This window comes from Cavia porcellus, unplaced genomic scaffold (assembly GCF_034190915.1).
Source record: "Cavia porcellus strain 051 isolate PalLab524CR breed Dunkin Hartley unplaced genomic scaffold, mCavPor4.1 scaffold_27, whole genome shotgun sequence".
In the NCBI taxonomy this organism is placed as follows: domain Eukaryota; kingdom Metazoa; phylum Chordata; class Mammalia; order Rodentia; family Caviidae; genus Cavia; species Cavia porcellus.
In genome coordinates this window covers 11,315,400-11,342,802 of record NW_026947510.1, presented here as the reverse complement: position 1 = coordinate 11,342,802, position 27,403 = coordinate 11,315,400, and the positions used below count along the sequence as shown (strand labels likewise).

General features: G+C 38.4%; 1 protein-coding gene and 1 long non-coding RNA gene across 5 annotated transcripts in view; one reads left to right on the top strand and one right to left on the bottom strand.

Annotated features, from left to right (window-relative positions):
- Positions 1-16,210, bottom strand: part of Cacnb2 (calcium voltage-gated channel auxiliary subunit beta 2) — a 342,332-nt gene extending 326,122 nt beyond the window's left edge. The window contains exons 1-2 of one of the 4 annotated variants that reach the window (XM_063237565.1): positions 16,001-16,210; positions 6,879-6,971 (exon numbers count right to left, since the gene is read on the bottom strand). In XM_063237565.1, the coding sequence (XP_063093635.1) occupies positions 6,879-6,971; positions 16,001-16,114 (207 nt within the window). In that variant the 5' untranslated portion in view covers positions 16,115-16,210. Of the gene's footprint in view, positions 1-6,878; positions 6,972-15,614; positions 15,821-16,000 lie in introns of those variants that run through there. The other 3 variants (XM_063237564.1, XM_013144540.3, XM_013144538.3) reach the window with 3 other exon arrangements.
- LOC106025971 (uncharacterized) overlaps positions 15,013-27,403 on the top strand; it is a 51,389-nt gene continuing 38,998 nt past the window's right edge. The window contains exon 1 of the long non-coding RNA XR_001199577.2: positions 15,013-15,415. This is a non-coding gene — a long non-coding RNA (uncharacterized LOC106025971). The remainder of the gene's footprint in view (positions 15,416-27,403) is intronic.

Here is a 27,403-nt window from a genome sequence, read left to right as displayed (position 1 = left end):
GAGGGGAAACAAAACAGGGAACGAGTAAGAAAGATATAGGGGACAGGAGTGTGCTTGGAAGTGGAAGAAAACAAAATAGAACAAAGTGGGCTAAACAAGCAGTTACAGTCCCTCACACTTCCTCCTCCAACCCACAGTTGCTTTAATTTTGATGACCAGTACTTATTTGCAGATGTACATAGTTTTCCCTGACCTTGGCAGTATCGAAGAATTTATACAGTGCACCGTTCTTGCACAATCCCTTGAAAAGAACAGAGTGAATGTTCTAGCCTCAGTGCCAGCCAGGGCTTGCTGTTACTCCTATCCCACCTATTTGTCTTCCAGTACATTAATTTACCCGCTTAGGGACTGGTGCTAAAGTAAACTACTACTTTATTCTAAACATCCGACCTGAGAGAGTTTTTTTTTTTTCGGATGAAGCTGGCAGGAAAGAGCTAAATTATAAGAAACCTTAATTTATTATACTATGAAGGTATCCAAGGCACAAAATGCAAAGGCTTTTAAGAATTTTGCCTTTGGAGGTTTATGATGATGACAACTTCTTATTCACACATCTATTCCAATGCACAACCAAAGAATACAGTCAACAAAGAACCAAAGACAATGATAATGTCTACAATTATCTTAACAGCCCAAGACAAGTATAGTTTTGTGTATTAAATATCATTTAGTACATAATTTCAACACTATTACTTAATTCTACTTATAATGCCTAGAAGTCATGCTTAACACTTTCTGGTCTTTAATTAATTAAAATACCTATTACAAAGCACTGGCTCCAATGGATTTATAACTGTTTCTAAAGGAGACTGATGTAAAATCAGGTATTGGACACATGACCTAGCTTTGCACAGATTTACAACGCAGGTGGTTGACAGCCTGTGTCAGCTCTAGTCAAGCCCCCACACACACCAGTACAATGTTGCAGATGACTCACACTTAAGTTCTTTCCTAGTTACTCAAAAAATAGGGGAATAAGCTTTCAGAATTCCCTCCAAATTTATGTACCTATAAATTTTGAGGGAAGAAGAAATAAACTCTTCCAATTCTCCTCATCATTAACAAGAGCAGTGGAGTGCACTGAAATGGTGAACAAAGTTGGAAATTTAAGCAGTTTTTGATAAGGGAAGGAGATATTGTTATTTTTAAAAGCAGAATCTAGTTTTGATAATGTTGAAAACATCCCCACTCCTTGTAATGAAGTTGGGTTCAGATTCCTAACCTATTTGTGACATAATGGTGACTATGGATAAGTTACTTTACCTTTCATCTGTAAAATGGAGCTACAGATAGGACATATAGTAAACTTCCTGTAAAAGTTAAATATTTCTTCTGTCATGGGTTCAGGTTCAGGTTTTAAACAAAGTTCCAAATAGGCAATATTTATAAATAATAGTAATAAGTCTTTAAATAGTATTGGTAAGGTGTTAGGTACAGGTCTAGGCAACAGATGAGTTATACCACCTAATCCTCACACAGAATTTATATAAGAGGCACTGTTTTCTATATGAAAGTGTTGCAGTGCATAAAGGCAAATCTTTTCATCCAGTAACCAACTCTAAATGACAACATCAATCCAGAATCTAGCTTTAGAGTTCAGACGTTCAACCACTAACCTGCTTGATGAAAAAACACTTTAATCTCGCTACATCAGAAATTTATGTAAAAGAGAAATACACATGTTGTAAGTCGAGGACAGTGCACATATACTGCATGTAGTACCATTTTATGTATAACATAGAGGAATGAGACTTAGACAATAAGATGAATCACAGTTAACTTTCCTTCCATTTAGTGCTTTAGGAAAATGTAAGGAGGAACAAGTAATATCCTTGAAATGTTTGATAAATAAAATTAGTGTATTAGTTTTCATTGCTGAGAACAAATACCTGACATATGCAATTTAAAAATGAAGAGGTCTATTTTTGTTCACGGTTTCAGGGCATTCAGTCTATGGTTATCTGGCTCCAAGGTAGAAACATGATAGAAGACCGTGATAGAGCAAAGACGCTTAGATCACCACAGCCAGGAATCAGAACAGAGGAACAATATAGAGAGCAAAATTCTAGGGACTATATACAATACTCAAATTCAGACCTCCATGACCCACCCACGCATGCTCAGAAGTGCTTTACAAATCTCCTTCATGTTTCGTAAGCCAGCAAGGTTATGATCACTATTTATAGTCAGTTAGTTAGTCTATTCCTTCATCACAAGCTTATGTATAGAGAGAAAAACCAAAAGGATCTTCATTTCCCACACATAGCCAACCTTGAAACAGAAGCCACCCACAGGTGTTCCTCAGTGCATATCCTTCACCTCATACACTAGAAGTGATGTTCTGGGGCCAAGGGAATAAGCTTCAAGGATAAATTAATTCCTAATTTGCCATTTTTTAAACTGCCATCTATAAACTATCATTGACTTCAAATATGTTGATAATATTAAGGATCAGAAAGCTAGTTAATTGGTTAGATAATGGTGGGTTGATTCAAAAGATGGAACAGTCATCTATGACTGGAAAAATTCTTCATGGTAGCTGTAATCTTGATTCAAAGTCTAAAGCAGAAATTTATAAGCCATTTTTCCTTAAGGCTAATGAATATTCTTAAAGAATGATTTTAGTTAGAACAGCATAAATAGATAATGACTAAAAATGTACTGGTATGGTTCTTTTTAAAAAGTATGTAAATTTATTTTATCCTTTTAATTTGTAGGTTTTCTTCATGTATAATATATTCCAATGTGCTTTAGCACATTCCAAAAATATGCTATAATTTAATTAAATAGTTATAGATCTAGTTATTATGATTAACAGGATATTTACTAGAAAGTGTGATGGAATACCCTCTTAAGATCTTTCAGGTTATGTACATTCATAAACATTGTTCTTATATTCCTCAAACCTGGAGCAGAGAGAATTTGTGGCTTTATTATTAGAAAATAGATATTAATGCTACAGTGAGCTCCCTCTACACTGTTAAAACATTGAAATGAAAAAAAAGGTCACCAATGTCAATGTTGGCTAGGATGCAAGCAACTGGAAATATATATTGCTTGTGGGAAAGCAAATTGGTGCAACAAATTTAGAAAACTGTTTCACAGTGCTCACTTTAGCTGATCAAATGCATCCTATATAATTCAGGGATTCCACTCTACTCATTGCTAAAAGTGCATATGTACCAAAGATATATGCAAGAATTTATAAAGCAGCACTATCCCTAGTAATCCCAAATAGAAATAATCCAAAGCCTATCTATGGGAAGCATATAAATCAGCTGTGGCACATACATACAATGGAATACTGTATAGTGAGAAAATCAACTAGTTACTAAAATGAACAAAATAAATAACAATCAAAGTTGAGCGCAAGATTTCAGACACAAAATGAAATAATTTGCATAAAACTTGAAAAACAGGTCAAACTAATTTATGGTATCAGAAGAATAGTGGTTACTTTAGTGAGGAACCCAATACTACAGACTGAGAAGGATCAAAGGAGACATGTGGGGTATGGGCAATGCTTACTTATAGATCAGGTGATGGTTCTATAGGTGTTTGGATGCAATAAACTCATCACGCGTAGCACATAATTGCACACTTCTTGGCATATATGTCACATTAATAATAAAAGCATTTATTTTAAAAGTTAAAAAACAAAAAATGCTTACAAAGTCTAATTGTACAAAACCATTATCAGGCCATTCGAGGTGCCACAGCAGGACCAGTAAAGCTGGTTTAAGCAACAGGAAGTAAATTCTCACAGGTCCAGAAGCTCGAAGTCTAAGATGCAGGTGTCAGCAAGGCTGTTTCCAGTGAGGCTTGCTCTTGGTGATTGTGGACTGTGGTTTTTTTTTGTTGTGTTCTCGCCTGGCCCTTTGTGTGTACAACAACTGTGCATCCTCTACCCCTTCTTATTAGGACAATGCTCCTATACCATCAGGGTCCATACTTTTCTCAACTGCCCTTAAAGACCCTACCTCCAAAGTCCAAATGCATATTGATATTCTCCATTTATTCTCAATGGAAATAGTCCAAAACAAACTCTGATATTCTTTTGTTTTTTAAAAGTGATTCTTAATGTTTGCTCTTTGTACACAATGTCACGAATCAGAACCATAAAACTTAAGACATGTCAGTGTTATGAAGTCTACCTAAAAGTGTCTAATATTTCCCAAATAGTTTTAAGTCTTTATAACATAATGTTTATGAAAGAAGTCTAAGGTTTTTTAAATTATACAGAATAATTTTAATTTAAAGATAATAGGACCCAATTTTGATAAGTTTTTTTTGGGGTACTGGGGATTGAACTCACAACCTCATGCTTGCCAGGCAGGCACTTACACTACTGAACTAAATCCCCAGCTGTGATAGTTTTAAAGAAAGTCTACATATATTAACCAAACTCTTTTCTAATTATATATGTGCTCTAACCACAGACAGGTTAGTAAATATACATTGAAATAAGTCACTTTATGAAATGTCTATTTATGATTAAAAACAAAATGTTTAAAAGGCATCCCTTTTTTTTTCTTTTCTGTCTTTTGAGACAGGTCTCCCAGTGCAGTTCAGGCTGGCCTTGAGCTTACTTTTTTAGCCCAGGCTGGTCTCAAACTTGCAATGATCCTCCTGCCTCAGCCTCCTGAGTGCTGAGATTATAGGCATGTGCTAACACACCTGGCTCTAAAAGGTTTTCTTTTGAATTATTTAAAAGCCCAAAATGCTTATTGCTATCAGCCATGGATTTCTGCAAACATTCTCAGGAATCCAGTTCTTTTAAGTATCTAGTAATGATGTGGTGACTTTTGCTTATTTTCAAATGTTAGAAAAATATGGATGTTGTTTAATAAAGATTAAGTCACTAAAGGAAAAGTACAATTTTTAACCCCAAATTATTGTCTGATCGCCCTTCTGCAATGATGCAAGCTGGAACTTCAAGGTTTTCAATGATGCATTTGCGTCATATTACTGTAAAACCCATGACATAGTGGGCACATGCTTATCCTGAGATTCTAGGAAATGGAGCTCTGCTTTTACTGTTCTTTTTTTTTTTTCCTTCTTAAACTCTCACATATGTTTTAACAATATCTATCTACATTTGAATAATTTAACAGCTCTCTTTGTCATTTATAATTGTGTCTCGAGCAAACATATGTTAGTAAGAACACAACGTCACAGGGAAGTTATGAGAAGAAGCAAATTTCAATGAATTTATATGCAGCGAACCTGTAATCCTTCCTAGTTTTGTCTGTTGAGTTTTCAAATGAAAGAGAACGATATAGCCAAAAGGACAATTAGAAAATGCAGTCTAGGAATTACCTTTCAAAGACATTTTTTACTAGCTTAATTGAGCAATCATAGAGTCTATATTATTAATTTCTATCTATAACACCTTGCTTGCTTAAAACATAACAGTTTCTGTTCCCATGCAATTGATTCAAGCTGCTTGGAATTATCTGTTACTTCACTGCATCTGCTATTTGTACTGAAGCATTTCATGCTTTCTTTTTTGTCTCAGATCCCCAAGTATGCAGTCCTGATATGACTCAAAATTGTGGAATAGCGTCTCAGGTTTAATCTTCTCATCCCAGAGGCAGAATAGATACAGACGCTTGAAATAGAAATGGCCTTGGCTACCTTCCTTCTCACTGAGTCACCTAAGTGACTATGTCCCAAGGTCTTCATTCATCATCAGGTCCATGACGTCTGCTCTTTCTGTGACAACATCAGACCAACGCACATGCCATGGGCTCCTCTTTTCATCTTCCAACCTCTTGACATCATTAGAATACTGCTCTGCCAGTGGATTCCACTTAATTTTTAATCTTTTTTCATTTTTATTGTTTCTTAGCAAACAAATTCTGGTCCTTCTACACCAATTCTTTTTCTAACTTCCTACTACCCAAATTCCCAATTAGGATAGACAAGAAGCAAAACTTTCCAAGTTGCCTAAAAACACTCAGATGTACCACTGATGTACTTAAGGCAAAAGGGGAACTGATGGCTGGGGGGGATCATCCTGTTAAGAGGAGGGGAGTACAGGCAGCAGCAGCTGCCAGTCGACATGGACATCCTCGTGGAGACCACACACAGCTATGGTGCAAGCTAACCTTGGCCAACAATGGAAAGAGACAGAGAGAAGCCCCTTGGACAGTGTCACAAAGAGTCAAGAGATCTCATTAGGGTGGACAGAGATAGGACCCAAAAGTCAGAAGGACAGCGGAAACCTTCCTGCCAAATGAACAGGAGTCAACAGTAGAACCTCTGGCTGCAATGAAAGACCTGAGAGGCAATGGGGAACATGACATAAAAAAAAATGAGGCAGCCCTTCCAGGTGACAATCAGTAAGAGATTATTACAACAGCACTGACCAGAAACAAGATCAGGAATAGGCCACACAACCAAAGCGAAGATTTGTCTATCCTAATACAGTGATCATTTAAATTACCCTCAAAGCATCACATGATTTTTTAAAAAAACATTTCAAGAACAAGAACAATTTTCTCTTTCTCTTTCCAAGCTCAAAGAGGAAAGGACAATAAGAGAACTCAAGCTAGAGGAATTTCAATCTCTGAGCCGCATCACTGGGGAGATGGACAGCCTCTCCTCTCCCCTAAAAACCAGTAAAGCAAACCCTGCAATCTCTCCTACTGTGGTTGATCTTTTTCTTATAGAAAAAATCCCCATTATACAGTCTGCAATTGTCTTTCCTCAAATTGCCAGAAAAGAGTGCAATATGAGTCCCACTTAAAATATAAATATTTTCATTATGACATTAAACAGCACAGTTGTCACTCAGTTTAAAGCAAAACCATATTCTACAAATCTTAAGGATTTCAATACATTCCTCAAAGCCGCGAAATTAAGAGTTTCCTTACCTGACGAACGAAACTGTTTGAGGTAGTATCAGATGAAGTGCTTCCATCAGATCCTTTAAATCTGCTTTTCCTTCGGGCTCCTTTCCCATGTGTCTACAGGGGAAAAAAAAGTGCAAGTGGTATTACTAGCAGACCCTTTCACAGGAAGCTACGCTTAGTTCTCAAAAATGTCAAAGGCCACAACAAGTAATATATTGCCAGGGCATCTGGAAAATTAATGTTAGTAGAATGACAAAAAATTTAAATCAGTATATATACAGGAAAAAGAGGTTTCTCTGCATTTAATAATTGCTGCATTGAACTAACTTACACTATCTACATATATACTGGCATCCAAGGAACAAAAACTGCTAAACATAAAACACTTAAAAATAAGCACTTAGGGCTGGGAACATAGCTCAGTGGCACAGCATCTGCCTGGCAAGCACCAAGTCCTGAGTTCAATTCCTGGTATGAAAAAAGTACTTAAAAACAAATATTTAAGAATAAGACATTAAGGATAAGATAATCTGTTTCAATAATAGGATTCAGGCAAGCATGAACATCTATAAACAAATTTATTCAGTCACATCTGAAATTTACATTCAGAGTTCTGAGCATAAACTATGCATCAATATAATTGCAATTTAAGCACAGATAAACTTATTGTAAATAATAAACGTCTGTATAAAAATGAAAACTAGTTCCAGAATTGAGCTTTAAAGTATACCTAGGTTGGAGAACTTGAGAAAAATTCCTTTACAAGCACTCTTTTTATCTTTAAAATGAGGTTAAGTATTAAGAGACTTAATAGCCCATAGGGTGAAGTATTAAATAAAATAATGTATTTATAGCATTCAGACTGGTATCAAGCACATGATAAGGGTTCAAAATATATAAAATGTGAAACCCACACAAGGATTAGAAAGTGAAGGGATAGATCGGGCTAAAATATATAATATAATGAAAATTATTAGGCTTATAGAGATTTCATTACAATTCAAAGCCATCACATGATAACAGGACTTATGTTTTTAAAGTGGGTATGATGGCACAAGCTTCTAATTCCACCATGGTGGAGACTGGGGCAGGAGAATCATAAGTTCAAGCCCAGCCTCAGCAACTGAGCCACTTAGCAAGAGCTCCATCTCAAAAAACACTTGAAAAAGGACTGGAGTTGTAGCTCAGTGTGAAGGCCCTGCGTTCAATTCTCAGTTCTGGACCAAACAAAAAACTGTTCTTTTAAATCACAGTCAGGTTTTAAAAATGCTACTTGTCACTTGTACCAACCTCTCACAAGGGATGTACTACATACACGTACTAGTAAACTAAAATTTAAATAGCAATAGGACTTGAAAATGCAAATTTAAGTGGGACAATGGAGAATTATAAACTTAATATAGAATAAGAACATAAAGGCAAATAAATAATTTTTAGCAAAAATGCTTAGTTGCTTCCATAGATTCATAAAATTTTCATTAAAATATCTTATAAATCATGATGTATGTAGCACTGAGGCAAACTGAAATCTATTATAAACATTTGGGTTACAAGTAATTTAGATGGATTTGCAATCAGTGAGAGTGGTGTAGTATTAAAGCAAAAATTTTTCCTTAATATGTTTGTTCTCTTCCAAGTAGCTAAGGGATTTATATTAGAAATGTGTTTCCATGGCATTTAATTAACTCTCAACTTCATAAAAGGCAAGACAGGCTACACTGGGCTTTCACAATATAATATACACGCTTCTCCTCACTTCACAGCTTATTCTTCTTACGTAAACATTGTTCAGTAAACTGTTGAAAAATAACATTCTTTTAACAACGCTCTTCCTTTTCCAATTATTATATAAAGCTTCGGACAGAAGTACCTTCCAAGGCCTGAGCAGAGTAAAATTAGGTATGAAAATCTTATTTAAAAATTTATGTTATTTCATATGGGAAAATACTTATTTCCTTAAAAGCATTTTCAAGGTGTTTTTTTTGGAGGTTTTGGGACAGGGTCTCACATGTAGTCCAAGCTGGCCTTAAACTCACGGTCCTGTAGTCTCTCCAGTACTGAGCAATGAGTGTGCACCCCTCACTTGGCCCTGCTTGGTTTTTTTAGGAAAAGTTGGGAGCAATCTATGCTAAATGTACTGTTGAACATAATATCATTCATCTTCATGGGGAACACGAATTCTAGAAAACAAAAATAAAATATAATCTAATTATCTTTGCTTCTGGTGCCATTTTGAAATGTGTGAAAGTGTGTATTTTTAAAATTCTACTGTTGTTTATTTCTGCATTTTAACATCAAATGTTTTCCAATCTTGCTGTGTAGATTTCTTACACTTTTTCACAGTTGCTCACAATTGCACAACATGCCCAGTGACAGCCACATGATGCAGGCAGCATGGAGTCCCAGAGGAGGCTTTTTGCAAGAAACTGAACACATAAAAATCCACTTTAATTTTCCCAGCCCACTGGGAATACTACAAATATTTCAGATGCATTTAGCTCCCCATACAAGGTCTACGTGAGGAATGATCAGTTTTCCATTGTACTAAGATGCAGTTTACACACTAAAAATATATTACACTGAATCACATGCCAAGTGGTGATACGTTTGAGAAAAATATATTGCCCATCATTTGAATATTTGAAAAATAACATTTACATATTAACTTTTTCACACCTTAATGGTGTTATAGGAAATTCTATTCATTTTAGATATCTTAAATTTTTTATTTTGATTAGTACATTTGCTGTACATAATGATTACAGTACCTTCATTATGCGGAGTTGGTGCACGTACCTAACTCATCTTAATTCTTTTTACATCTCCCCATCTTTTGATCTTTCCATTTGCAAAAGATCTATCTTCCTGTTTTCTATTATCTTTTATTTTGCTCTTTATATTTTGGGTTTCTTATGGAAGTGAAATCATGCAATACTTAAACTCGTGTGTCTGATTTATTTCCCTTAGTTATCAAAAGCCAAAATAGATAAATGTGCTAAATGATTCTACCGCCCTCTTATTTTACTCATTTCAGCATAATTTTTCTTTTAAAGTGTCCTTTTATTAAAACTACACCATGATCACTCTGGGTTATTTTGTATAATAATATTTAGGAGAAAGGAAAATAAATTTAAAGCATCTCTTGAAAGGTAATAATCTATTTTAATGTACTTTTAAAATGCTGGTGAAGAGTTATACTGCTGTTACAAAATTAAGTTGCCTTAATTCAGTGCATACTTAAAATTAAGACCATCTTGCTGAAATGACTCGGGTTTCTTCCCTGCAGCTATTATAAATCCTTGAAAATAAGGACTGCAGCATTTCAACTGAAGGAATTAGGAGGAGAGAAAAAAAAAAAAAAACAGGACATGAAACATTCCCTAAAACAAAAAGACAGGTAAGATTAAATGTTCAAATACTTCGCTGGCTATATTTGGAAGAGAAGCACAATTTTCTTATTTAATTTTTGGCTTCAAATGTAGGTACTGGCATGCACAATAATTTTTCTAAATATTTTTTAGCAACTCTAAACATCCAGTATCTGAAAGAGTTAACAATTAGAGCAGGCCAGGGACAAAAAAGGAAAGAAAGGAAAGTAAGGAGTTTGCCAGAGTGAAAAAGGTTGTGCATGGATTTTCCCTGGCACATACGCACCCCTAAAGTTGTGCTTAGAACAATCCCAAAAGTCACTACTTTGTAATCCATATGGAGTTTAGTAAAAAATTGTATCGCAGATTTAAATTCCTCTCATTGCACCAAACTATGATTTCAGCAAGATTTAAGAAATTTGCACAAAATATGTGACATTTAAAGATAGAATCAAAATTCGTCATGATGTTAATATCATGATAGGGTGAATTTCCTTCTTGCCAGTGTGCTTTAAAAAAAACCCCTCTACTATTAAAATCAGCAAATAAATGTTCATGTTTTCACAGGTAACTAAACTGTAATTTCTGAATAACTGAAGGAGAGGCGAGTTAATTATAGAAAGCTGTCAGTTAGCTAGAGATTTCCATGGGGAACACAAAGTTGTCATGGTAGCTCCTGGGGACAGCAGTACGGCTGAGGGTGCCTCTATGCTGATGGGTCACAAGTGACAGTTCTCTTATCTGCAAATTGCTCCCTATGAGCAGAAATGTTGATGTCTAAACTGAGTTTTCACCCTGTCTATTTGTACTCAACTGATGTTTACTTATCCTTTTAGATTTCAGGTTGTTCTCACGTGCCAAAGCAAACAAAACCAAAACTACCCAGAGGAATCATCTATTAAATCTCATTTCCCACTAGATCAGTGTGAACAAGGTTGTCAGGTCTTTTACTAGGTGAGAAGCAGCTGAGATTACCTCCCTATAGAGAAAGGGAAAACTGAGTTGGGTTTTGGATGGGTTCCTTCACACAGGAGCAGAAAGGAATCAGGGCGTAGGCACAGAGTGTGGGGGTGTGGGTAGGGGAGCGAAGAGGAGCACGTCTAGAAAGGTGACTTTTTGTTGTTTTAATTTTATTAATACATGTTCTCAGTACATAAGGGTTCCATTTATTGTGGGGAGTTGGCACATGGGCATGACACATCTTAATTCATTTTTCTGTCTCTTTTACCCCCTGCACCCTTTGCTCCATCTCATCTTTAAGTCCTCTTCAGATATTAACCCTGTGACAAAAAGGACAGGAAACGCCTGGGGACAAACTAAATCTTTTTAAAAATCCATCTCCTGCCAGGCTCAGGAAGATCTCTAAGAAAGACACAGTTCATTTAGTACTATAATAAATTTCAACTTTTGTTAGTTATAAAAGTAACATATGGCATTTGCCATATAGTATTTGTAGAGTACTGCATAGACACGTCCCACAGTCATAAAACCGAAGGGAGCTACCTCCTTACTGTCCCCTACAAGGTTAACATGCTTTGCTCAGCTTTTCTTGAAAGATCAAGGCTGTACTACATAATGCACAGGAGTTAGCTTCAGCAACTGGTAAAGTAGGTCTATACATAAAAAGCGAAGACCCACAGAAAAGCAGCATAAAACCACCAGAACAACTGACCATTAATTCACTCAGTAAAACTCACTCAGAAATTCTGAACAGCATTTTTAAAAAATTTTCTCTCATGCAACCCTGGAATAAAAATACCATTCAATTCAAAAGGAAGCCGACTGGTGATGAACAGTGAAAGCTTTAACAAAACATAAAGCACAGCACCCAGGACTGTTGCAACTGGAGACTACACAACACTACCTTGTACCACAGACATAAGAAAGTCTCAGGAAAACGGTGCTGTCTTGGTTCAAAAGTCACAGGAAAAAGGCTGAAGCAGTTCTTCAGCAGGATACTGCCACACGGGGCTGTAAGGTGCTTGCAAAGCAGCTGGCAGGCTCCACTGAGCTAGGGTGCAACCAGCTGAGAGCTGTTGCCAGGAGCAAAGCAAACAGGCCCCATGCTTGCAGTCTGTTCATTTTCGGGTGTGACTGGAGATGCTGGTTACAATCTCCTTGAAGCCTCAATTGCCCAGCTACTGCTCTCATTTCCCCTCCACTTCCGCTTCTGTCACCCTCCTGTTTTCAATCCCTATCACCTGCTTTCCATCCCTTTATCCAGCAGCTTGACCACTCTGGAGAATTACTAGTTACAACTTTCAAGCAATGCCTTCCAACACAAATATTATCCGAGGACCCACATGACTGACACTTCCCAGTAGTCATGCTGAAAAGGCAAAGAGCAGCAGAGAAATTATGATCTGAAATATTTTTATCATATCAATATGCAATCCATTTCCAAGTGATTAGTGTAGATGGGTTTGAGTCTTTAACACAGACCATGATAGTAAACCTGCCAGAGCTTCCAGTGTTAACAAAGAGCCAGTGGCACACATGCTATAGGTTCACCACCACTGACAGAGATCTTTGATATCTGCTGTGGACTTCACATTTATAGCATGCTCAGTTCAGACTAGCTGCAGTCCAGATACTCAGGAGCCACAGGTAGCTAGTGGCTACTGCAGTGGACAGTGAAAGCTCACAGGTTGGACATCTGTACGAGTACTTTGACTTTGGAGGTGACCTGTGCTTCAACTGACACTGAAACTGTTCAACAGATTACCTTAAAAAATGACAAAAATGTTAAATCAGAACTTTCAAGAATTTGTAAGAAATAGAACCACTGTGCTCAGAACACTGTGCTTGGAAAGGGGTTGGAAGGAATGAAGGTTGTTCAGTCCCATACACAGCATTATTGCTTCAAATAAATAAATGGCAAGAGTTTATGAATCTTCACCTTTCACACTGCTCATATAAAACTTATAATCCTGAGGAAAACAAACAAACAAAAAGACTCTTAGAAACCACAACTACTTAGAGGCTCCATTTGCAAATGGAAGTTCCATTTCTAAGTGGAATTACTATTCCTTAGGGCTTCAAAAAAGGGCGAATGTTCCAAAGACAGCCTCGATTCTCTGCAGTTTTATGACTGGTCTGTTCTGCCCAGACACAGACTAGTTGGCCTAGCCAAGTTTCACACAAACCCTATAATACCAGGATTTATCAGCTATAAAATAAGCAATGTTGCTCTCAAACAATAGCTGTGATATGAACACAATTCAAGTAAAATTACTTCCAGTTTTGGAACACAGAGATAGCAGGGAGACAGATATTGTTACAATGGAATATTTACACCTCATCTGCTTTATAGAAACCCATTCCTCTCTTCACTGTGTTACCTGGTATCTATGTTATCATTTGCCAATTCCTGTGGATTGATCTTGGAAATGTCTGGTCATGGACCTATTGTATCCATGATGCTTTCATCCTTAAAAAGTTAGGTTTTATTAACTTAGAGCCAAACCGTTATATCAATCTTCCTTTCTAGCTAGTGACTCTATCTCTGGACTCATCACCATCCTACAAAACATTTTCAAGTGGAGGGTTCCAGTGAGGTATCATGATTCCTTTCCAAACCTTTTCCATACATCTCTGGTGCAATACACTAAACATTCCAAAGTGTCCAAGATGTGGCCTCAAATCTCGTCAGTCTGATTTCCAACTGTACCCAATCTTCACATTTCCTCTCTTTGAAACAGGGATTATAAAGGTATCTATAACTAAGACTTCCAACTTCTATGAGTTTCAGGTTTTCCTCCCTTAGGATTTCCTCCTTTTAAATGAAAATCTCGGCCACTTTCCCATTTCTTTTCAGCTGCCACTTTTCTATATAGCTCTTGCAGATTAACTCAAAATAGAGTATCTGTGACTTCTAATATTATTTCCTTAGATATCCCTACTGTACAATTGCTAAACCTTTGTCATACTTGCAGCTACTGGAATGTAAGTTCTTCGAGGAGAAATCGCATCTTTTTTACATTGGAATCATTTCCACATGATTAATTATATAAATCACTAATTAGAATCTCTTATCTGAATGCAGTCCAGCTTTACGTCAGCCTTCACTTTGATCTTTCGACAATTCAGGAACTATTTTTTGTCAGACAAATAAAAACTTTTCCTAAAAAAATCCCTCAAGGAAAGTCAAAAAAAAAAAGCAGCTCTAAAAGTCCCTTCATCTATCAATAGTCAAGACTTTCATCCTGGCACAACCAAGGTCCCCAAATACATTTTTCACTCTCATCTAACCTGTCAAGCATCTAGATAAAATCAGGAATGTAAAACCAATGTGGGGTTAGAATTCAGATCCTCTGGCAGACACTAGATGGGACTGCGGCTGGTTAGTTACACGTCTCAGCTCTGCTTGTGAACGTAAAAGGATGGAGCAGACTAACATCTTGCTGTGTTTCACCACTACAAGAGAAATGAATTTCTGACTATACAAGTTCTTAGTTTCTACATTCTTCTCCCATCTCAAATCAAATTATGTGTTTTAAATTAGCATATTTATTTCCTATGGGGTCAAAGAAAGTTCAATAAAGCTCAAATAGCATGCTTCTGGGAACCACCATTATTACCACAGTAACAGACTATTTAGTCATTTCTACCTATCAAAACAGCAACAAAACATTTGCAATCTCTGTCTCATTCCCATCCTATTACTGGAATGATACGCTTGCATCTTCTATCCAGTGCGCTTTTCGTGTGCACGAATATGTGCACACACGCATATCATCTTGCCACAACTTACAAGCTGGCAAACATAAGCTTGAAACCAGCAAGCCAATGCCATTAAGCAAAGACAAGTCTTCAGCATGAAGCTTGACTCTAAACCTTGAGTAGCTACACACAACCAGAACAAAGCTAGGAGTCTGAAGGCAGTTCCCTGCTAGGATAAAAGTTGAGAGACTCCTTATCGCCAAGACCTGAGGTGTCTGTAATCCAAACTCTACCTGCCAAAGCCCTACGTAAAAGCCACTTTACCGTTGCCCGACGCCTACTACCGACTTCTCCTATTTCACAACAAGCAGCCGGGCAGAATTTTTCCAGCAACCGCGAATACTCAGAGTAGTGGAAGGGGATCCGGGGAGTTCCCCGGTGTGGCTAACATTTCAAGAGGAATGGAAAAATAACAACTTTCTAGTCCCCAACTCGCTCCCCCTTGAGAAAAAGGAGGCAGAGGGTCAGGTAAGCCACGGGCCCGCGGGGATAATGGATGTAATCCTCCAGGTGGCCAGGGCGATCCGGGTCGATCTACGGACACCTCCGGGGATCCACCGTCCCAGCTCCCTGGCCACCTCGGCCAGATCTCACGCACCCTGCCGAGCCGGGCCAGAAGGGACGGAGTGCGGGGAAGCGGAGCCCCCTCCCGCCCACCCGGACTCACGATCTTGAGCAGGTCCAGTCCGCTCGCCTGGTTCATGTCTGTCCATGTACCTCTCTCCCTGGCAGGGACGAGGTGGGCCGAGCCCAGCAGCCCCGAGACGCCTGCAGCGGGGACCCGCAGGTCTCCCCCGCCCCTTCCCACTTGCTTTGCCAAAGCAGAGAAAAATGGAAGCTAGAGGAGTTGGGGAGCCGCCGAGGGGCAGGGTCCGCGCGCCCGCAGAGGAGCGGCGGCGCGGCGCGGCAGGAGGAGGAGGTGGCCGCGGAGACGCGAGGGAGGAGGGAGGAGGGACCGCGAGGCCGGCCGGGGTGGCGGGAGAGCGCGGCTTGCCGACCGACCGACCGACCGACCGACCCGCCGACCGGCCGAGGGCGCCGCGCCGTCGCTACCTGTGCCCCGGGCGCCCCCGCGGGCGCCGCGCCCTCCAGCAGCTCCATCTGGATCTCCTGCGCCGCCGCCGCCGCCGCCGTGGGAGGCGACTTGGCCATGTCGCTCTGGACCATTGGCGGAAAGTCGGGGGGAGCAGCAGTGGCCCGGGGCGAGCCCCTTCCTCCTGCGTGGCCTCGCAGCGGACGCCCCGCAGCGGGCGCTCAGGGCGCGGGGCCACGCCGGGCCATGCCGTGGAGCCACGCGCGGGCGGCGGGGTGGCGGGGCCGGGACGCCGGTGCCTGCCTGCGGCCGGGCCGGCGACCGAGACGCGGAGTGCGGGCGCCCGCGCGAGGCTGGCCCGGAGGGAGGAGGCAGGGCCGGGAAGGGCTCCCGGGCAGGGGGAGGCGCGTCGCCAAGCGAGTGACAGCCGCCGCCGGCGCGCGGAAAAGTTCCTCGCGGGAGGCGCGCGCCGCGTGGGTCCCACCCGGCCGCCGCGCGTCTCCGTGGCACGCGCGCTGGAAAGTTTTCAAAGCCACAAGAGCCGGGCCCGGCGCCCGGGAGGTGGCTTCTTTTTCTCCGGCGGCGGAGCGCAGCTTCTAGTTCCCTCTGGAGGCGTCCCAGCGGGCGGGTGGGAAGGAAAAACAGGTCCTTAACTTCAGAGGGGACAACACGGGCTCCTCAATTCAGGCTCCCAGGGGTAAAGGCTTCCTGCAGCGCGGGTGGGCGTCTGCAAAGAACCTCCTGGGTCGTGGAAAGCATTTCCAAGGGTCACTAATGAGCCAGGGGCTGGTGAACTAAGGATTGTGATCCCGTCCGAGTCTGCTTCTTCAACCACATCCAATGGACCACTCCTGACTCCCAACGCTTCCTTTACTACTTCTGTCTTTGCTCGGTGACACTGCTTTACTCACAGAGTTGACTTCTTTCATATAGGGTTAGCAAGCTTCAGTATGCCATTTGGATCAAAGAAATACTTAAGATGCTGAACTCTTGATTAAATAGAGTGGCCACAGTTTAAAAAAAAAAGAGCTTCTCCTGGACTACTCCTTCGGACGTTCCTAAGACTCACTTTTATATGATAGGTTGCATTTCATTTTGATAAATGTTACAGTGAAGAATCTCTGCCCAATGCGATTTCCCAGTCATCCTTAGTATTTCACAATAGCAAAATGTAACAGGTGTGTATACTGAAATATACATGCAGAAGTTTACTGCGCTAGGATTCAACTATGGTGGGCATTTTACTGTGACAGTGTCACGAAGCACGGTTCTTGGAAACCCATCTCCACCATACACTGGTTTAACTCGTGTTTAAAACAAAAGTTTTGATGTGGTTAAAGAGTAGTGATATCCGAAGTGCCATTGGTTTTCTAATTTCAGTGTTAACGCTATTTTATTTACATTTTACTAAATTTATTTACTAAATGTAAATAAAATGTTAAATAGAAAGACTGAGTATGCATTGGCAATGATTTAAAAGCAGGGAGGGTGGCCCATTTCCAAAAGCAGTCAAGTATGGAGCTGAGAGGTTGTGGTTCAGGATGGGTGCAGGCCAAGTAGTAAAGGATAGGGACACTGTCTATGTCACAACCATGACCAGGAGCCTCCCCAGCACCTTGAAAGTTTGTTTTAGAAAAAAGGAAAGTTCTCGTTTATAACAGCAGGCAGTGATTGCAGTGCATTGTCTGTGCATGCATGTGAAAATGGAAGAAATCATATTGAAAGCTTTAGAGGTGAAGTCTACTTTAGCCCTATGCTTTGTTGAAAGTGCCACTCTTACAGCTCTGTTCCTCTAATCATTGTTTTCTTGATAGTATATTTAAACCTCAGTAATAACATCATCTGTCTATTAGACTGTGAGCTCTGTATAGTAGGAGGTGTGCTTCCAGGGCTTACCAAGAATCTGGCAAATGCCCTGAAAGCTCTACTACCTAAAAGCTCAATAGTTATTCAATAAAATATGAACCGATCTTCTATTTTATGCCACTGGATGAGCACAACCAGCAAAGACCAGGTCACTGCCCCTGTAAGGCTGAGGTTAACTGGTGAGCACTCAGGAGGTATGTAATCCACACTTGCTGAATGATGAATTCCAGTATGGTTTTAAAAAATTGGGGGTTTGATGAAATTTATTATTTCCCTCCTGGCATCCAGATAATTTCTTGTAATGTAATTATTTGTCCATTCTCTTTCAATTATGACCATTTGGGAGACAATTTTATCTTTCATGAGATTTTTAAAAAAGAGATCATAAAATATCGAAGCAACCTTGGAAACAATTTTTAATAATGCTTACAATTATAGCTAGAGAGCAAGTAAAGTTTGAATTAAATGTTCGAATAATATGGTATATTCACTTCATATAATTTATGACATCAAATTCTTGTTTTTAAATTAGTTCCCACCTAGACAGAGTTCTTAGAGAACAGCAATTGAGTTTTATTTATTTTAACACTAAGCATGATGTCTGGTATTTAGCTTGAACTTGAAAATATTTGTTGTATAAATCAATGAATGAAGCACGATGAACGGTCTATTTTTGTGTGCCTTAAACCATAGCACCCAGCTTTGGTAGTTTTAACATACAAAGACAACATTTGTCTAATATCTAATAACCCCCATGAGAACATTATATTAATTCATTCTCTATAACTCATGCTAATTGAGTTAGCACACTGAAACAATACAATGTATCCATTCAGAACCCTGTTTGCCTTATAAAAGGTTTCAAATAAAAACAAAAGTGTTGCTTCCTTAAAAGGAAGCAATGTCAGGATAAAAATAGAACACAAAGGCTTGGAGAACTGATCATTCCTGCCTTCCATCTTGGTCATTTTTCTTATTTTTAACATACTTTGTCATGTGCAGTGTTTAAAAGCCACAGATGAAAGTGAAAATTTGATAAGTAAAACCTAATCCCTTTAATGTTAAAAGTTACACAAATGGAAGAAACTCCAGTAATAATGGATGTACCATCGTCAGCAGAGGCATTCAAATACAGATGACTAATTTCTTCAAGCTGTATGTTAGCTTCCTGGTGCTTGTTAGTTGCTGTAAAAGACAGGCGTAATCTGGGCATTACTAATGTTCTGAAGTGAGAACACTGGTCAGGGCAGCCAGAAATGTTTTTAAAAGTTTTTTGTTTGTACATGGAAGACACCATAATTAGAATTCATTGTTTCTCTCTCACTTGCAGATTTGTGACTGCACCTTAAGACCTGGGGGGAGGAGATCTTTGGAGCAGATAGGCGTCCTGTGTGGTTTCTCACTTTACTTAGATCATTTTCACCTCAGTTCTGGGTTTTTGCCATTAATCACATCTGCATAAGATATATCAGCATCAGCTACCAGCCTGACTTTGTATGAGGCAATGCATGAAGTTTCACATCGGCTGTCTGTAAAAGTACCCTATTAAATGAATGCCCTGAATTGCAGAATATTTAAACATGTAACAGTGCAAGCAGATCCAGCATAAGAAGGAAGTGTGTTTATTTCTATGTATACAGTACAAGGTTAAAGTCAAAACATGCAAGTGGTCATGGAACACTTAATTTCATTTCAGTTCCCTAGAAAAGGCTTCATGGAAGTGAAATTTCACTTGTTTGGGTCTACCCACAAGTAACAGCTCTAGAAGATCTAATATTAGTATAGCACTTTTAGTTTATAGAGCATATTCATTATCTGTTTCTTATCCAAACCTTGTTCTGAATATAACACTTGATTCTTTTCCTACCTGAGGTGCTAGGGTTTGTGTTAAGGATTTATAGCTATTATCTTGTTTGTGAATTAAATATTACACACTGTTAGGGTTAAGTGAAACTTCAGGAGCAAATAAACCCTAAATATTTAGTGGTTTCCTTTGATGGAGAATAGGAGTTCCCCATTATAAGGGTCTCTGTTTCCTGCTGATATTTGGGAACAAAATCTTGAGTGACTATCTACTATAGTGACTTCCAGGGTGGTGTAATTACAATGTCACCATGGTTATTCCCATCTAGGTTCATTGGGAGGAGGAAAAGGACGATAGAACACAGGTGGTGGTAGATGGTGGGGTGTACCAGTTTGTATTGGAAAGGACCACTTCTCCTCCCTTTGTATTTTATTGGCTAGAATTCTATCTGATGCAAAAATCTGATAGACAACCTGAAAAATATGGTTCAATAGTATACTCTAAGAAGAAAAGAAGAGTGGATTTGAATAACTAGGAAAGAATGACTTAAGCCTGAATAGCTGACATTGGACAAAGGCAAAACTTCACCTGTGTTTTAAACCCCCACTTGAAGACTTCTTGACAGTAAACTACAGTTGTCTGTCTGCTGTGTTTTAAAAAGCCCTGCTACACAAATGAGGACTGAGTTGTTGGTTATAGAGACACATTTACATATTTCTTCTGCTTGTATCCTGAGATGACTACAGAATTATAGACATAGAACTGATTGCATCATTGGCTATGACTTGCACAAATTTTATTATGGACCAGTGTGTGTGTGTGCAGCAGGCTATCTGTATCATTGAAAGCTCTAACAAGTTCACCATCCCTCATCTAGGGCAATAGGGATAACAGCATCAAGCAAAGTATGACTCCTATACCAGTAAAGTATACAACAGAGCAGGGAAAACACGTGTAAAGGATGACAAATATGATTAAAAACTCCATGTGAGAAATTCTTAAATGTCAGGAAAGAATATTCCATGCAAAGACAGAAAATACAAAAATGGAATGGCAGATATTTAATATAGCTTAAATAACATTGGAAGGTGAGGGTCTGGCATTGATAATGAAACTACCCAAGTTACTCTACATTTTGCTGTCTGATAGACTCAACCAGTTTTTTGATAAAGTGTCACATTTACAATCAAAGTGTTTGGCTTTTCAGGCCTTTTATAAAATTGCTAGGTATTTTTTTAAGGGAATGCACAAACACACAGAGACAAGTATTCCTGGGTCTCTGGACTATAAATTGAGACCCATTGTATTAAGAAGCATTTGAATGTACATATTTAAAGTTAATAGCTTTCTTGTAGCTTGGTTGTCCATGCCCAGAAGAAACCTCTGTTAGCTGGGTGTACTGGTGCCAGAAAGGAAAGATGGTATGTACAGAATCAGCTAGAAAAGTGTGTACACACTTCAGCAGTTTGCTGTACTAATAAATGTCTGGAAGCTAATGGCCACCACTTTGAGCACCTCTTATAATTGTAAAGGTAACTTGTATAACTCTCATGTCTCAATAAAATTTAGTATTAAAATATTTATACAAGTTCTTTTTCCTAATGTACACATAATGTACTCAGACTCTCTTGCAGTTAGATACATCTATGTGGCTACCACGGGAAGTGTAGTGAAGAACTTTTGGAAACGCACATGGAAAAGTTGAATGAGTGTAAAGAAAAGAACTTGGGTCATGAATGATACCACAGAGCTACCACTATCATGCCTAGGACTGCTAACCTTATAGACTTCTTTTGAGTGAGGCCAAATGAACATTTATGCTGCTTGAGTTTCTGTTCTAGGTTTTTCTGATAAATCATAACAAATCTTAGAATCATTTCATGACCTAGAAGATTTCTATTTTAAGTGAACTTTCTTGAGGTGTAATTTACCTTATCTGGGTTTAGATGGCAGAGTATTCTGGTCTCATAAAGTGAGATGGGATATGTTTTGCTCTTTTCTATTTCTGGAAGTGCTTATATGGAATTAGTAATACTTATTTCTTAAATATTTAGAGGAATTCACCAGTGGGTCTACTTTTTTATGATGAAGTTTTAAATGATCAATTCAAATTCTTTTATTGATATATCATTATTTGATTTATTTCAGTTTAAGAACTAAAAATTCATAATTTTCAAAGAATTTGTCTGTTTCATCTTAGTATCCAGATATTACCCTTTGAAAAGGTGTATTTACTGGATACTGATATCTCCCTTTTTATTCCTGCTATTAATAATCTGTATTTTCTCTTGATCCCTCTGCATAGAATTATAAATATCTATCTTTTCATAACTCAGACTTTGGTTTCATTGATTTTCTCAACTGTTTTAATGTTTACTATTTTTAAAACAATTTTATTATTTCCTTTCCTGTGATTTCTTTAGGCTTATATTTTTCTCATGTTTCTTCACACAGGTTAAGTCATTTATTTGATATCTCACTTTTGTTCTAATGTAAACATAGTATAAACTTTCCACTAAACACCTCTTTAGCTGTATATTATTTTTTAAATCTTGAAATTGAATTTATTGTGATTTCTTCTTTTAACCCTGGGAATATACGGGAGTGGTGTGCTTTTTTTCCCTTCATTTTCTTTTGTCTGGTGGTGCTGGGAATTGAACTCAGGGCCTCATGCATGCTAGGCAAGCATTCTATCTCTGAGCTACATATATTGTCTCTGGAACTTGGTGTTTAAAGTTTTAAGAGTATGGGAGATTTTGCAGATATTTTTCACTTTTGATTTTTAGTTCCCTTCTATTATAATCAGAGGATATACTTTGTTTTCAACCTATTTATTTATTTATTATTTTTGTTTTTTGTTTTTTTTTTTTTAGAGAGGGTCTCATGATTAGTTCAGGCTGAACTTGAACTCATTATTAGAACAGGCTGGCTACATTTGTGCCAGTCCTCCAACCACAGCCTCCTGGGTACTAGGATTACAGTCATGTGTCATCAAACCCTTTTAAATTTAATCAGATTTGTTTTATATTTATGGCTCAGGAAATCATCTAGTATAGTAAATTTTTTGTGTACACACTTGAAAGAATGTGTGTTTTACTGTTGTTTGGCAGAACATTAAATGAAGATTAGATAGTTGCTCATAATGATTTTTAGATCTCCTATATTATTATGCTCCTGCCTTAGAGTAGCCACTGAGCAAGAGAATACTGATGGCAGGCAAGGCAAGGATTGGCTGATTGGGGCAGACATGTTTTATCTCAGTTTTCAAGGGTGATTATTCTCTGGCCAGGTTTATTCTGGGGAGAAGACAGTATGTTTTCATCTACATAGTAGGTTTCTTGTAAGTAGTATGTAGTTTCATTGCTATTTTGTCAAATCTGACAATCTATGACTTAAATTCGGCAGTTCCATCCATTTACATGCAAATAAATATGGATATGCTTGAATTTAAATAAATATTAGGCTATTTGCTTTTCATATTTCCATTTGTTCTTTGTTCCTCTTCTTCCTCCTTTCTTGTACCCTTATAATAAGATTTTTAGAATATATGTATTCTTAAATCTCTGACTTGTTAATTACATCTCATTTTAAAAGCAAGAAAATAGGTATTACATTACTGGTATATATATTATACATGAATCCATTCAACTCATGTAGAAAGAAAGAATTTTACAAGTTAGTCTTTTTCCATGTGTAAGTTACTCCATTATTCCATTCTGAAGCATGTTATCTCTTGCAATAATAGTAGCATTTGGGCCATTTCCTGTCTCAAAGGTAGAGAACCTGAGATTCAGAGTTTTTTCATGGGCTGTTAATGCCAGTGGTCATGACAGCATGTTGGGAGATGTTGAAACTGGAAATTGAACACATGTGCAGGGCTGTAGCATGGCTGGGTCATGGCTGACCAGCGAACAGAGACACCTCACAGGGCAAGATAAGGTCACAGCTGAGGACAACTAGCTCCAACTCCAATTAACTAATTAAAGACTGTAGCTGCAGGCATTTCATTTCTGTAGTGAAATGCAACATAGAGATCTTCTCCTAAAATACTGCTCCTAAATTAACATAATCTGTTACTTGGAAAAGGCTTGGAACCACTCCCGGAGTCTGTTCAGTTTCCTGTGTTTTCCACTCTAACCCCTTCTTTGAAAACTAAATAAATACGGGCCACCTAGAGGCATTTATTGTCTTAGCCCACAGAGTCTTGACTCTGCATAGGGTTTTGATCCTCCTGGAGTCCTAAAATCATACCACTTGTTTCATTTATTTGCCACATACTTGTTTGAGAGATTGGGGCCTAGATTGGGGATCTAGGCCAGGTCCCCAAAAACAGCAGATGAGTCAGGTTGTGCTCTGCTAGCACTGAGTATAGAATGCGATGAGTGAGGGTCCTCTTCTCTGAGATGAAAGTGGTTCTGCTGGTCCTGTGGTCAGAGTCCTGTGACAACGAGCAGAAGCATCTGGAAACCCTATCTACAAAGACATGCTGTAACTCAACCATCACAAAATTATACTTATACCACTTCACCAAGCATAAGCTCCAATTCCAAAATGATAAAACATATAGGAAAATAAGCCATGATGAGTGAAGAGTCTGCAGAATGGCAGAGAATTATCATTCCAATAGATTCATAAATGGAATCTGAACCACATAGTAATAGAGTATTCCATGTAGAATGAACTTTTATTTTTAAAAAATAGCAAGATTTTATCCCTGCCTGCCTTATGTATTTGATTCTTAAAGGCAAGAAGGCATCACATTGGACTCAATGATCTTTAGTAACCAATAAAACAACCTGAGTAAAATTATAGAGAGCTATACTGCAAAAATAAGTTTTTATGACATATTATGGAGTAGCCTAATATTCTTTAGGGGTTATTGTGGAGACTGAAATGTGAAACCAATAAAATGGTCATTTTCCAACTTATTATTTACTTTTTATTTATGTTAAAGAGAATAAAAGCAAACCAAACAGAATAAAGATAATCAGAACAAAACAATGAAAGTGTTACAGGACTTCAAAACCATGTAGGGAGAAAATCAAAAGTGGTTACCATAATACATCCTGTTATCTTCCAAACAGCTCTCCATAGCATCAAACACAGTAAAATCAAACAAGATGGAACCTAATGAAATTATGAAAACAATACAGGAATTCAAAACAAGATAATAGGAAATTAACAATGGTTACCACCTTCTCTTTTCAGATGTTTCCTCTCCATCACTTTCATAATATCTATTGTACATTTTGGATCCCACTAACTCCTTCAGCTTTTTACAATAGGACATAACACGATGTTCACCCATATGAGTCCAAACCATTTCACCTGTGAGCGTGATCTCAAGTTGCTGCTTCCATTTACCCACAAGAGCCTCAAGATTATCCTTCTTTATAGCTCAGTGATTTTCCATTGTATGGAAATACCATCTCTTTCTTATCTATTCTGCAGTTGATGGGCAAGGTACCCCTGCTTTTTTCTGATTTTCTGTCACATGGAACAATTGTTTTCTCTCCTTTGACTTTTGGTCTATTAATTATCTTTTGAGTTAATGTGTTGTTTGTATACAGCATATTGATGGATCTTGTTTCTTGATATACTCTCCCTGTGTTTCTTTTCATTGGTGAATTCAGGCCATCTACATTAATAGTTATAACTGCAGGCACTGGCTCATTTCTGCCTCATGCGACTCTCCTGCTGGTGGCCACCTACTTTTCTCCTTTGTTTAATTGCCTACCTTTTTGGTGATCCCCCTCTGTTGCTGTTCCTGGAGTCATCGTCATCTTTATCACTCTCTAGAGTATCCTTCAGTGTTCTTTGTAGGGTTGGTTTGGTGGTCCATGAATTCGTTCAGTTGTTCTTTATCATGGAAGTATCTTATTTTTCCATCAATTTTGAAAAATAGTTTTGCAAAGTACATCTGTTGGAACTTGTTTTATTTCAGGATTTAAAACACTTCAAGCAGCTCTTCTTGACTTGATGGTTTGTGTTGAGAAGTCTGTCATGATTCTGGTGGGTTTTCCTTTATAGGTGATCTGTTCTTTTTGCTAAAAGCCTTTAATAGCCTTTAATATTCTGTTCTTGTGCTGAATTTCTGGGACCTTGATTATTATATGTGTGAGAGTAAATTTATTTTGGATATGGCTAGTGGGAGTTCTATACACAGTTATCTATATGCTAGGTCCTTTTCCCATGTTTGGGAAGTTTTCTACTATTACTTCTGTTAATGTTCTTTTAGGTCATTTATGTTGGCCCCGCCTTTTTCTATAACACCTATCATTCTTAAGCTGCTTTTCTTTGTGTTTTCATACAGCTATTGAAGTGTTATTTCTTGGTTCCTTGTTTTTTTTTAAAGAAATCTTTTCTTTCATAATCGCTAGCTGCAATCCTGTCTTTAAGGTCTGAAATACCATCTTTAGTTTCTTTCAAGTAGTTTTACCAGCTTTAATGGAGTTTTTAATTTCCTAGATATCTCTTTGAATCCATTTCATGCATTGTAATTCCTTCTTATACTGTTCATTCAAGGTTTCCATCATTTTTCTGTGATCCTCTCTTTTATCTATGTGTTCTTTAGATCTGCTCAGCAATTCTTTCACTATGTTTGTTAATTCTTCTTTTACCTGATATATCATTTCTGATCTGATTACTTTTACAACCTCATGAAGTTGTTTCTTTATTTCAGTTGCTGGCCTTTCAGAGATTTCAGGTGTGTGACTTCCATTTTCTTCCATCACTGTATTTCCGAGACTTATTCTCTGTAGGCTGGAGGTCTGAGATTGCCTTTTGCTCCTTCACCTTGACATTTTCTTGGGGTCCTCCCAAAAAACCAGTTGTGAGATCCCAGGTGATTCCTATGTTAGTTGCCCCTCCACAGTGTAGGGGAAGGAGCCAGGCACCTGGGTTTCTCTGGACCCAGGTTCCTGGGGAAGCAGTGGGGAATGGGGTGGGCTTCTCCAGACCTGTGTGGCTACCTTGTGGCTTCCCTGATGGCCAGTGCTGTGTGATGGTGGGCCTGCTTTTTCTCTCAGCCTTCATGGGAACTCCCCCAATGATGGCAGCTGCTTGGGGGCATGTTTATCTGATTCTCTCAGCCTGTACTGGCTGTCCACAGAAAAAGGTGCTTCAATGGCAGCTTGCAGGTGCATGAGGCATATCTGGATGTTTCTCCTTGCATGCACTGGTGGCTTGAAGAACAACCATCCAGATGGTGCCAGGTGCACAGGGATGGGTCTGGTTGTTTCTCCCTTCTCATGCTGCCTACCTGTAGGAGGCAAGCCTTTTGATGGTGGTAAGAATACAGTGGCCAGTCTTTCACTTTCCAATTTAATAACCTCATAAGTCTTCTCTTATGATTTTTCTGGATAATTTTTACAAAGTTTTATGTAGCTCTCCTAGCAAGTTTGGGGTAATAGAACTTAATATATAGGTGATATTTGTTGCTATTTCATTAACTATTTCTAAAAGAATATGTTATTATCCTTTTAAAAATCTGTACAAATAGGGACAACATTGAGTTGTGCATTTAAACATACATTTTATTCAGGTATTCTGATGGTACCATCCCTAAACAACACCAAATCTCTGCTAGGTATCGTACTAAGCACTTTACACAGATTATTTCATTTAATTCACATCACCACTCTAAGACATTAGCATTACTATTTCTATTTGATAGAAATGTAAATCTAACTGATCTCCTAACAGTGACACAGGTAGTAAATGTTTAATGATTTTGGATTTAAAATATTGAACC